We start from the raw sequence: 11,922 nt of genomic DNA, 5'->3' as shown, positions 1-11,922 counted from the left end.
ATTTACCATTTTGCTAAATCATTAGCCAAACCTTTGCCTCTCAGACTCAGTCTGTGAGATTATCATGGACTCATTAATGTTAACAAAGACATAGGAGGGATATAAAATATGTACATTATTATACAAACAAGTATTATGCCTATTAGCAGGTATTGATACCTGTGGAGGCCCATAGCTGGTGGCCCTGTCCTAGGGGCAGGAACCATGTCATTTTTGTCCCCACCAAGGCCATGCTGGACTCAGCACTCCCCTACCATTTCTTGTGACTATCATTTGAAACTTTTTAGGATGTATGAACAGATCACTAGCTTCCACCAACCCAAAAGTTAAGAATGCCAGCTGAAGCCAGGCGTGGTGGCCCACACCTTTAATCCCAGCACTCAGGAGGCAGAGGCAGGCAGATTTCTGGGTTCGAGGCCAGCCTGGACTACAAAGTGAATTCCAGGACAGCCAAGGCTACACAGAGAAACCCTGTCTCGAAAAACCAAAACAAACAAACAAACAAACAAAAAAAACAAAAACAAAAACAAAAGACTGTCAGGAACTTTGGGAAGATCTTAGAACACTTGCCCCTCGGAAGGGAGAGGCTAATTAACATTCCTCAGACCCTGGGGGGGGGTACATTCCACAGGATGGACTTTGCCCACCTTCAGACAAGGGAAGTCCCTTGCCACCTCATTCCCTAAAGATCAATCAGTTTAAAGGGCACACTGTTCTGCCAATCATATAGTTGTCTTCAGACACATCAGAAGAGGGAGTCAGATCTTGTTAAGGATGGTTGTGATCTACCATGTGGTTGCTGGGATTTGAACTCTGCACCTTTAGAAGAGCAGTCGGGTGAGCCATCTCACCAGCCTCAGCTCTTTTTTTAAAAAACTAATTCTAAATTCTATGTAGACACAAATTTGATTTGATATTCTCATGTATTTGTATATATGTATTTAAGACATGTATTTCATGTGTACCTCCTAGGATGTTGTTATATAATACTTTAATACTTATTCTGCATATATAACCAACATAGAGATTTGTAACAATACTGCCCAGTATTTAATTACCCACTGTCAAGGGAAAAAATGCCCATATTTTCAGCAAATTTAAACAACTATTTTTCATTTGTGATTCATAGGTCTCTAAGCATCTTACCTATGAAACAAGGTGTTCTTGGGCTAGTAAGGTGGCTCGGCAGGTTTAAAATAAAAAAAACTACTTCCAAAACAACCTGACAACCTGAATTAGATCCCTGGAACCCACAAATGGAAGGAGAATAACAACTCTTGAAAGCCATCCTTTGACCTCACACATCCATCATAGTGCACACATAAACTGATGCCTTGTAAGTGATGGGAAAGTTATGGTGGTTTGAATGAAAATGGCTATAGGTTTGAATATTTGGACTGCAGTCAGTAGAACTGTTTGGGTAGGATGAGGAGGAAGTGTGTCACTGGAGATGGAGGTTTCAAAAGTCCCTGCTGAATCACGATTAGCTCTCCCTTTGCCTTGAGCTCCTGGTTCAAGATGTAATCTCTCACAGCTCCAGTGTCACACCTGCCTGCCTGCTACCATACTCCCCAACATGATGGTCATAGACTCACCCTTTGAAACTGTTTCTTCTGTAAGTTGACTTGGCCATGGAATTTTAGCACAGCAAGAGAAAAGTAATTAAGATGGGCAGGGACAATCATCTCCCTCCCTCCCCCTAGAGGATATGAAATGTCCTGGAGGAACTTAGGGATATGAAAGAGCTATTGTAAGAAAGGGAAAAGGAGCCTGGCAGTGGTGGCACACACCTTTAGTCCCAGCACTTGGGAAGCAGAGGCAGGCTGATTTCTGAGTTCAAGGCCAGCCTGGTCTGGTCTACAGAATGAGTTCCAGGACAGCCAGGGCTACACAGAGAAACCCTGTCTCAAAAAACCAAAAAAAAAAAAAAAAAAAAAACCTATTATCATATCTAAGTACACTGTAGCTTAGAGGGTGTCAAATCTCTTACAGATGGTTGTAAGCCACCTCATGGTTGCTGGGATTTGAACTCAGGACCTTTGGAAGAGCAGTCAGTGCTCTTAACCACGGAGCCATCTCTCCAGCTCAAGAATAAGAGAATTTAATGATAATGATACACGACTTTAAAAAACGTCCAATTTAAAACAACAACAATGTCCAATTTGCTTATTGATAATCTGGTTTGGTATGGTCTTTTGGAGCCTATCACAAACCTCAGTACAAGACAAGGGCTTGTTTAATACGATCTATTTGTGTTATATTGCTAGAAATTCCTATTACAATGAGACCTGTGCAACCTTTTGTGGACTAACAGGATGCATCCGTTCAATAAATAAGCAGTTTGGTGTTCTGGAGTGACCTAGCCCAGGAATGATCTAACCTAGGCTCTGTGTGTAGCTGAAGCAAAAAGCAGACTGCCTCCGACCTTTGGTTTGTCACAGAATGGACCATTATTAAATGTGCCATCCGGATGGGCTGCCTGGTGCCTTATTTCCCAAGCCAGGCTCCCGCAGGCCTAGGGGCGGGCTCGGCAGCCATCTTTGTGTAGGGCAGCTCCCACGTGCCGTGGCGTCCGCCGCCATCCTTCTGCCGGGCGGCGCTTCCGCCGGCGTGCGGGTCGGAATCCGCAGTGGTCTGCGGGTGATGGAGCGTCGGGCGGGCTCTCGCCTTAGGGCATGGATGCTGTTACTGCTCCTGTGCCCGGTGCAGGGCCGCCAGAAGGACTCAGGTGGGCTCCGGGCGGGGCCGAGCTTGCCGCCGCGGCTCGGGGTCCGCTCGGGTCCCTGGGTGCTCGCTGTGGTCCCCCGGCGCGCGGAGAATGCTGTGCGGCTGTAGCGCGAGCTGGACAGCGGGCGGGGGCGAGCATCGGTGTTTGGAGGGCCTCTTCTTCTGGTCCTGGATCCCGGAGAGTAACCCCCGTCCTCCGGAATTGGGGATGGTAGGAAGAGAGGGATGTTCCCTGTTTACAGCAGAACGCTGATCTGTGCCTCCCCAGAGGAGGGAGGGAGGCACTTACTAGTTGTTAGGACAAAACCGATGAGGGAGGATTACGTCCGAGAGTTTGCATTGATTTTCTCGGTGGGGTTCAGTTTGATTAGGTGAGAATCCATGTCGAAGTCCGGTGTCTCCATAACCTACTGAAGGCCGAACATTAATAGCTTGTGACTTTTCCAATTTCTTAGATACCCGATGGCGCAGGTAGAGGAGCTGACTTGACTCAAGCCCCGACAAGTTACACAAAGAATCCTTGGCATTTCCACTACTGGGAAAGGAAGGGGATTTCTCCAAGTGTTGGTCTTATGTTGCTTCTGTCTGCTGCTTGGCAAATACGAATGCCAAGGGTATTCTGTTAACTCTCATTTCCTTCACTTTTTGAAGGCTCAAAATGGAAAGTATTTCTTGACCAAATTAACAGGGCTATGGAGAATTATGAGCCATGTTCAAGTCAAAACTGCAGCTGCTATCACGGGTGAGTTTGTTGGTGTGTCTCTGAGAGGTGGATTCTTGTCATAGGGACCTCCCATAAGTCCCTTGAGAGATCTTGATGACAGTTATTAGTGATCTAAGCATGTCTTGAGACCAGAAGGGGTACCTTAGATGGCTCTCGTAGTGTATGAAAATGCTCTGGGATAGGGGAGGCTCTGTCTTCTCCACATAGCCTCTATTCTCTATGGTATTTAGCAACATGTACTTTCCATTTCTTCTATTTCTCTTGAAAGCTTCCTAGGGACAGAGTCCATGTCTTGTTATTATTGTCTCTGGTGCTAGTTGTCTGTAACTGCACATTAAAAGGAATGAGCATATTTATCATCTAATCAGTACTTCCTCTTGGTTTTTTCTTTAAGGTGTGCAAGTTTGGGCAGGTTTAATACAGTAGGCTGAAAGCAGGCCGACTTTTAACCCCTGTCTCCCACTGACTACCCCTCAGGGCAAGCCACATAACCCCTCTGATAGTTCATCAGCTAAATATCAGTGCTAGCTCTTCATCTTTTATTTGATCCCTCAAAGATTCGCCTGATGCTAATGATACTGAAACTCACTCTTTGCTGAAGTTGAGAAGGGGTGTGATGTACTCCCTGGGGACTGCCGCCTATGCTCCTGAGTGTGATATTTCTCAGTTATCCATGGTGCTCTTGTGGAAGAGTTGCTCATTCCTATCCCCTGCTCTTCCCCCTGCTTAGTGTATCCTCTGAACAAAACTCTTGGGGAGGGCTGGTGAGATGGCTCAGTGGGTAAGAGCACCCAAGAGCTCTTCCAAAGGTCCTGAGTTCAAATCCCAGTGACCACATGGTGGCTCATAACCATCTGTAACAAGATCTGATGCCCTCTTCTGGAGTGTCTGAAGTCAGCTACAGAGTAATTACATATAATAAATAAATAAAGCTTTAAAAAAAAAAAAAAAAAAAAAACTCTTGGGGATAGATGGGATGGAGTCGTCAGCCTCTTGGCCTGCTTTGACTCCATGTTTTCCGTTCTTGCACAGCGTCATAGAAGAGGACCTGACTCCTTTCCGAGGTGGGATCTCCAGGAAGATGATGGCTGAGGTGGTCAGACGGAAGCTAGGGACCCACTACCAGATCATTAAGAACCGGTTGTTCAGGGAAGATGACTGCATGTTTCCCTCCAGGTATCCTCTGGTGTCCTCTAACAGTGTTAGTACATGGAGGCTGCATGTTTCCCTCCAGATATCCTCTGGTGTCCTCTAACAGTGTTAGTACATGGAGGCTGGCTTGATCGCACTCCTAGGAGCCAGGTACAGGAATTTTTTTTTTTTTAAAGATTTATGTATTTTATGTATATGAGTACACTGTAGCTGTCTTTAGACACACCAGGGCAGGGAGTCTGATTCCATTACAAATGGTTGCTGGGAACTGAACTCAGGACCTCTGTAAGAGCAGTCAGTGCTCTTAACACTGAGCCATCTCTCCAGCCCCGTCCCTCTTCCCCAGAGGATTAACAAGCTCATCTTTCCTTGAATTTCAGTATGGATAAACTTGCCTGGGTTTTTTCTTTTTCTCTTTTCTTTTCTTCTCTTTTCTTTTCTTCTTCTTCTTCTTCTTCTTCTTCTTCTTCTTCTTCTTCTTCTTCTTCTTCTTCTTCTTCTTTTTTTGTATACCAGTCATTTTCTGTAAGCCTAGTGTACATCATTAACTATGATGGCTTAGGCTCTGTCCCTTCTCTTCTTTGCCTGTTTCCACAAGCTATGGGGGGAGACAGGCTAATGAAACCTGGCAGGGCGATGTGGGCTCAGGGGGAAGTGAAGCAGAGGGATTTAGGAGTGTCCTTTGTGGGCCAGGCCTGCTTTCATGGCTGCATAGTAATTACTCATTGTACAGATTTCTTCATTTAGTCCTCTATCAGGATATTTAAATTAATCCTTACAACACCCCTGCAAAATTCAACTCATATGGCCATTGCTGGAGTGAGCATTCTTTTTTTTTTTTTTTTTTAAAGAGATTTATTTATTTGTTTTATGTATGTGAGTACACTGTAGCTGCACAGATGGTTGTGAGCCTTCATGTGGTTGTTGGGAATTGAATTTAGGGCCTCTGCTCGCTCCGGTCAATCCTGGTCAACCCCAGTCTCTCAGTCCCTGCTTGCTCTGGCCCAAAGATGTATTTATTATTATACATAAGTACACTGTAGCTGTCTTCAGTCACACCGGAAGAGAGAGTGTCCGATCTCATTACTGGTGGTTGTGAGCCACCATGTGGTTGCTGGGATTTGAATTTAGGACTTCGGAAGAGCAGTCAGTGCTCTTACATGCTGAACCATCTTACCAGCCCCCAAATCACAGGAGTTGCTGGGATTTGAACCCACGACCTCTGGGAGAGCAGTCGCCAGCTCTGTAGTGAGCATTCTTATGCGTACACCTTAGATCGTGCTGGTTCATGTACATTCATGTCCACATATGAACTAAATTCCCAGAATAACTAGGCTAAGTAATAGTTTTTGGTTTTGCTTCCCATGCTTTTAAATGATATTTTAAATTAATTAATTTACTGATTTGAGACAGTGTTTTATGTGGCTTTAGTTGGCTTAGAACTTGCTACTGGACAGGGCTGGCCTTGAACTCAGAGTTCTGTTTACACCTCCGTAGTGCTAGGATTAAAGGTGTGTGCCACCATGTCTAGCTTCCATGCTCTAAAGTAGCCTGCATACCCTCCAACACAATCCTGTGTATTAGACTTTTAAAATCTTTGCCGGTCAGCTTGTTAAACGTTGACTGGTTTCTATGAGACTTCCTTGTTACTAATACAGTTGAGCATGTGATGTTTATGAACCGTTGACTATTTTGGTAGTTATCAACTTGTATGTAAAACTGTTTTAGCCTGGCACAGTGGCTGTAATCCTGGGTCTTGGGAAAGTCTGAGGCCACGTGGTGTATATGCTAAGTTTCAGGCTAGCCATGTTGCCAGAAAATTCTGATCAGTCTGTCAGATGTTCCTCCAGAATGTTGCTAGTTAGGATGTCAGAGAATAGGGCAAAAGCAAGCTAAGCATTTCCCCTCTCATTCCTTTATAAATAAATAAATAGATAGATAGATAGATAGATAGATAGATAGATAGATAGATAGATAGATAAATTGATAAATAGATAAATAAATAAATTCATTCATTCTCTGAGGCTTCTCAGGGAGTCTAGTCTGAAAGTGGTCTTGTGGTTTTCCTGATTGTGTCAACGCTCTATCTGTCTTGCAGAACTTATTTTGATAATGATCTGTGTTTAGGTTAAAGGTATGAAAGGTTTCCTAATCACAGTAGAAAGAAAAATGCTATGATAGTTAGCTTTCTTACACTGTCTCGGAACACCTGAGACAAGTAACTCTGGAGGGAAGTTTTACATTGGCTCACAGATTCAAGGCTTTCGGTCCATGGTTGGATGGCTCTCTTACTTTTAGAGCTTGTAGGTACATAGCACAATCTGGAGGGCAGTACAGGGCAGAGAAACCTACTTGCCTCCTGTCACTTGGGAATGAGGGGAGGGGGTGGTGGAAGGGAAAGAGGACACAACAGCTTCCAGTCTCCTTTGAGGGCAGTGATCCTTTTAGTCTGTGTTCTAAAGCCACCTAACCTCTTAAAACCTTTACCATCAGCTTCCAGAGAGACAAAGCTGAGGACCAGATGTTCTAGATCCAAACTATAACGGTGTCTGTGTGTGAGAAGGAAGGCCAAGGAACTCAAATAGAAAATAAGGTCTTCCAGTTTCTGTATTAAAATTTGTATTTCATCTACTAATTAAACTAGTCTGTGTTGAGGAAATAAAAACCTGGTAGCAAGTAGAGAAGTTATATGGGTAGAAATGGTATTCTCTTCAAAGTTAGGATTGTTGGAGCAGTTTAGCTAAGAAAGGGTAACCTGTCCCATGTAGGTAATCCCTTTAGAAGCATTGCTTTCAGGGGACTGCGGTGAGCTGGTGATCTGGGTGCTGGTCTCCCTCACTTTAATGTCAGGATCCTTCCTACAGCCTGCAGCCACTGCTCTGAAGGTCCTGTGATTTTGTCTGGCTAACAGGTGTAGTGGCGTGGAGCACTTTATCTTGGAAGTCATCCGTCGCCTCCCTGACATGGAAATGGTAATCAATGTCCGAGATTATCCTCAGGTTCCTAAATGGATGGAGCCTACCATCCCCGTCTTCTCCTTCAGTAAGGTGAGCACGGGAAGGGGGCTCATGGGAGCTGAGGGCCCTTCTCAGGTATGGGCAAGAGAGCTTCTCCCCTGGCAGTCTGATGGGTATTAGTGAAGATGAGACCAGAGATCCAGGAGTGAACTTAGCCTTTGTCATAAAATAAGACTGAAGAAATAGAATCAAAGACACATACATACTGTAAAATGGCCTCAGTGTCCAAAGGTAGGATTAGGAAGCGAGGTGCTGCAGGAACGTAGCGCTTCAGAGAAGGGTCCAGGAAAGCTCATACTCTTGGTTAGGACAGGCTTCCGTTAGTAAAAATAGTTCTTGCATTCCTATATTGTATAAGGTTGCCATAGTGCTGGGTATCATCTGTCCTATCGATGTCTGTATCCCAGGCACCCAGCGTAGCTGACAGTGACCGTGAAGGGGCTTGTGCGTAAACAGTGCATTGTTCCAATAGGCCTAGGGGAGCCAAGAGAGTGGGGAGGAGGGGGTTCTGGGGGTGGGGTGTGTGTCCTACTGGGGAGGATAGAAGGAATTGGGTAACAAGTACAGACGTGGAGAATTTGGGGCAGAAAACAGCTTGTCCTAGCTGGGGTTCATGCAAATGGTATATTGGCAAGGAGGGAAGCCAGACATTCTGAGTAGGATGGGGAGACTCAAAGAAGATCCATAATCTTTTGGAAAAGGAGCATCTGTTCCGGTCTGGCTTCTTCAAAGCAGTTTTCTTTGTGGTGTTGTTTCTGTGTGGGGTCAGTTGCATATGGATGTATGTGTGTGCACATGGAGGCCAGAGGTCAGCCTTTGGCATCATGCCTTAGGGCATGTCTGTCTCATTTTTGAGTCTGGACTGGGGCTCACTGAAGAAGCCACTTGGGGTGGGGTTGCAGGGCAGCAAGCCCCAGGGATCCACTCTGTGCCACAGTGTAGGTTTGGGGGCTGGAACTTTGGCCTTCAGTGCTCTCAAGGCAAACACTTCCTCGCCTTCTCTCGGCCACCCCGTTCCTTCGTTGTCACCGTTCACTTTCTCGCTAGACTTTATTGCCTGTGTTGTAAGTGGTTTGTGCGGATTTCTCAAAAGTGCCTGGTCCCAGCGTGCCCACGGGTCTTCTCGATTCGTTTTCATCTCCACTTCCCTCCGTTTCTCACCGTCACCGACTGCACTGTTCGAGGGTGGAATGAGAGTCCGCCGGCTGTGTTGGGCACGCTTGAAGAGTCGCGTGCAGTTTTCTAAGTGTTTGAGAGAGGCCAGCCAGGCACCTCACACATGAGGTGTGCATTGCAGTGAAGAAACAGCGGATTAGAGGCTTACGGGTCATCACGAAGTAGAGGTAGCCATGAAGAGGGAGCAGAGGATTTCAGGTTTTACCAAATATGTGAGCTGGACTTGGTGGCTTCTGCCTGCAATCCCAGCACTGAGGAGGTGGAGCTGGATAGATCACTACCTTTTTTGTTTTTTTGGTTTTTTGAGACAGGGTTTCTCTGTGTAGCCCTGACTGTCCTGAAACTCACTTTGTAGACCAGGCTGGCCTCGAACTCAGAAATCTGCCTGCCTCTGCCTCCCAAGTGCTGGATTAAAGGCGTGCACCACCATGCCCAGCTAGATCACTACCTTTGAGGCCAGCCTGGTCTAAATAGTAAACTCGAGGCCAGCCAGGGATACACAGCAAGATCTTTTATCTCAAAACAGCAAAAGCCAACTCTTCCCACGAGATGTTTATAATTAGACTCTACCTGTATTCTCCCATTCTACCCATGGCCCATCTGGTCAGTGAGCAGCCGAGGATTTATTGAAGAGCCAGTGTGAGCTCAATGGTGAGGTGACATACACACAGTGTTGGGTAACACCAGGTCGTGCTTGTTAAATATCCATCACACTGTTTTCTCTGTCTCTGTCTCTGTCTCTGTCTCTCTGCCTCTCTCTCTCTGCCTGTCTCTCTGCCTCTCTCTCTCTCTGTCTCTCTCTCTCTCTCTGTCTCTCTCTCCCTCTTCCTCCCCCTCCCTCCTCTTCCTCCTCCTCCTCCTCCTCCTCTCTGTGTGCATGCTTTTTCCTCTTCCTCTTTCTCCTGGCTCCTGGCTCTGTCCTTGGAGCTTGTGAACTCACCTGAGAGCAGCTTCCCAATACATGTGCCTTTAATATAAAACATATAAAGTAGAGCACTCGCTTATAGCGGTGAAGAGGAAGGGTCAGCATTCAGATAACTATAATTAGTGGTATTTCCTAATTCTTACTCTCAAAATACCCCCTGGGAAAGAACTAAGAACTGGTAAAGCAGGGAAACACCACGATGTAACAGTAGTTATGTTTTGATAACTGATTATTCATAATTGGGAATATTATCTCTCACATGCTTTTAAAAAAAAAAGGAAACCGTCCAGAATTTTAAGGAACTGAAAAACTTGACCTTAATGATTAATATGATTAAAATTTCTGGGATTCAGGAGGTCTATCACTTTTTTTTCCTTTTTCTTTTCTTTTTTTTTTTTTTTTTTGTTGTAAGACAGGGCTGTCCTGAAACTCACTCTGTAGATCAGGCTAGCCTCAAACTCAGATCACTTGGTGAGTCTGCTACTTTTTTTTTTTTTTTTTCTTTCTTTCTTTTTCCAAGACAGGGTTTCTCTGTATCGCCCTGGCTGTCCTGGAACTCACTTTGTAGACCAGGCTGGCCTTGAACTCAGAAGTCCACCTACCTCTGCCTCCCAAGTGCTGGGATTAAAGGCGTGCGCCACCACGCCCGGCTGAGTCTGCTACTTTTAACCCGTGGTAACTTGCCTTTACGTGTCTGTAGTCCAGGCATAAGGTGATGTTTTGTTCTGTGGTGCTAGGTATTGAACTCAGGGCTTCATGTATGCTAGGTGAGCGCTGTATCAGTGAGCTGTATCGTACGTATTCCCAGATCTAATGCCGAGAATCTAGACCTTTAGACAAATAAAATACTTCTCTGGCAGGTGGGCACTGTGAAGGTATTTGTCCCAACTCTGTATAAAGAATGCAGCCAGCTACTTCTCATTCCCTTCCAAAACTTACATAGAATGTGTGTGCCTTTCTGTTTCCTTCAAAGACATCCGAGTACCATGATATCATGTATCCTGCGTGGACATTTTGGGAAGGGGGCCCTGCTGTGTGGCCACTTTATCCTACAGGTCTTGGACGGTGGGACCTCTTCAGAGAAGATCTGTTAAGGTAGGTTCTTTAGAAAGGCTTTTTCTTTTTTCTTTTTCTTTTCTTTTCTTTTTTTTTTTTTTTTTTTTTTGAGTTTTCTTGAAGTAAGCAGTAGAATATATAGTCTTTAAGATTACTGCCTCGGCTCAATGGCTTAGTAGGTAAGAGGTCTTGCTGTATAACACGAGAATCTGAGCTTGGATCTGTAGCACCCATGTGAAATTCAGGCATGGTTGTGTGTACCTGTAACCTCCAGTGTTCAGGGAGGCAGACAGAGACAGGTGGGTCCTGGGAGCTCTCTGGAGAGCTAATCTAGCCAAAATGGTGAGCATCGAGTTCAGGGAAAGACTATGTCTCAAGGGAATAAAGACTGACATCTGTTATCTTCCTCTGGGCCAATATATACTTCCAGGCTACTGTACACAAAGGTGTATACACCCCCCCCCCATACACACACACCATAAAAGTCAGGAGACGGTTCATATCATAGGCAGTTTTGACTGTGTATAAATATTCATGTTGGGCCTAAGGATATAATTTAGTTGGTAGAACACCTTCCTGGCATGTGTGAAGCCCAGGGGCTGACCTCCATACTGCATATGGTGGCTTATGCCCTGTAATCCCAGAGCTGGGGAGATGGAGGTAGGGGATTCAAGGCCAACCTCACCTACGCAGCGAATTTGAGGACAGCCTTGAAATCCTAAGACCCAGTCTCAGAATGGATAAATCACTGTCTGTCAGAAAGGGACAGAATAATCTCTCCTAGATTGTCAGCAGGGCCTCCCAGGGAAGGGTTAGGAGAGTCTTGAAGCTTTTAAAAGATCTGTTTCTATGTGTATGAGTGTCTCCATCCATGTTTGCGTGTGTACTCCATGTATGCATGCCTGGTGCCTGCAGAAGTTAGAGGAGGGCACAGATCCTCTGGACCTGGAGTTGTAGATGGGTCATGAGCTGCCATGTGAGCTCTGGGAACTGAACCCTGCTCTTCTGCAAGAACATCAGGTACTCCTGAGCACAGAGCCACCGCTCCAGCCTCTTCTCTTCTCTTCTCTTCTCTTCTCTTCTCTTCTCTTCTCTTCTCTTCTCTTCTCTTCTCTTCTCTTCTTTTTTCTTTTCTTTTTTTACAT

General features: G+C 45.4%; 1 protein-coding gene across 2 annotated transcripts in view; it reads left to right on the top strand.

Annotated features, from left to right (window-relative positions):
- Positions 1 to 2,554: 2,554 nt before the first annotated feature.
- The window catches only part of Poglut1 (protein O-glucosyltransferase 1), a 26,086-nt gene continuing 16,718 nt past the window's right edge, over positions 2,555 to 11,922 (top strand). The window contains exons 1-5 of one of the 2 annotated variants that reach the window (XM_021209052.1): positions 2,555 to 2,728; positions 3,183 to 3,469; positions 4,484 to 4,627; positions 7,515 to 7,650; positions 10,695 to 10,816. In XM_021209052.1, the coding sequence (XP_021064711.1) occupies positions 3,420 to 3,469; positions 4,484 to 4,627; positions 7,515 to 7,650; positions 10,695 to 10,816 (452 nt within the window). In that variant the 5' untranslated portion in view covers positions 2,555 to 2,728; positions 3,183 to 3,419. The remainder of the gene's footprint in view (positions 2,729 to 3,182; positions 3,470 to 4,483; positions 4,628 to 7,514; positions 7,651 to 10,694; positions 10,817 to 11,922) is intronic. The other variant, XM_021209051.1, reaches the window with a different exon arrangement.

This window comes from Mus pahari, chromosome 12 (assembly GCF_900095145.1).
Source record: "Mus pahari chromosome 12, PAHARI_EIJ_v1.1, whole genome shotgun sequence".
Classification (NCBI taxonomy): domain Eukaryota; kingdom Metazoa; phylum Chordata; class Mammalia; order Rodentia; family Muridae; genus Mus; species Mus pahari.
Note: the sequence above shows the minus strand (reverse complement) of the source record. Positions and strands in the feature narration are given on the sequence as shown.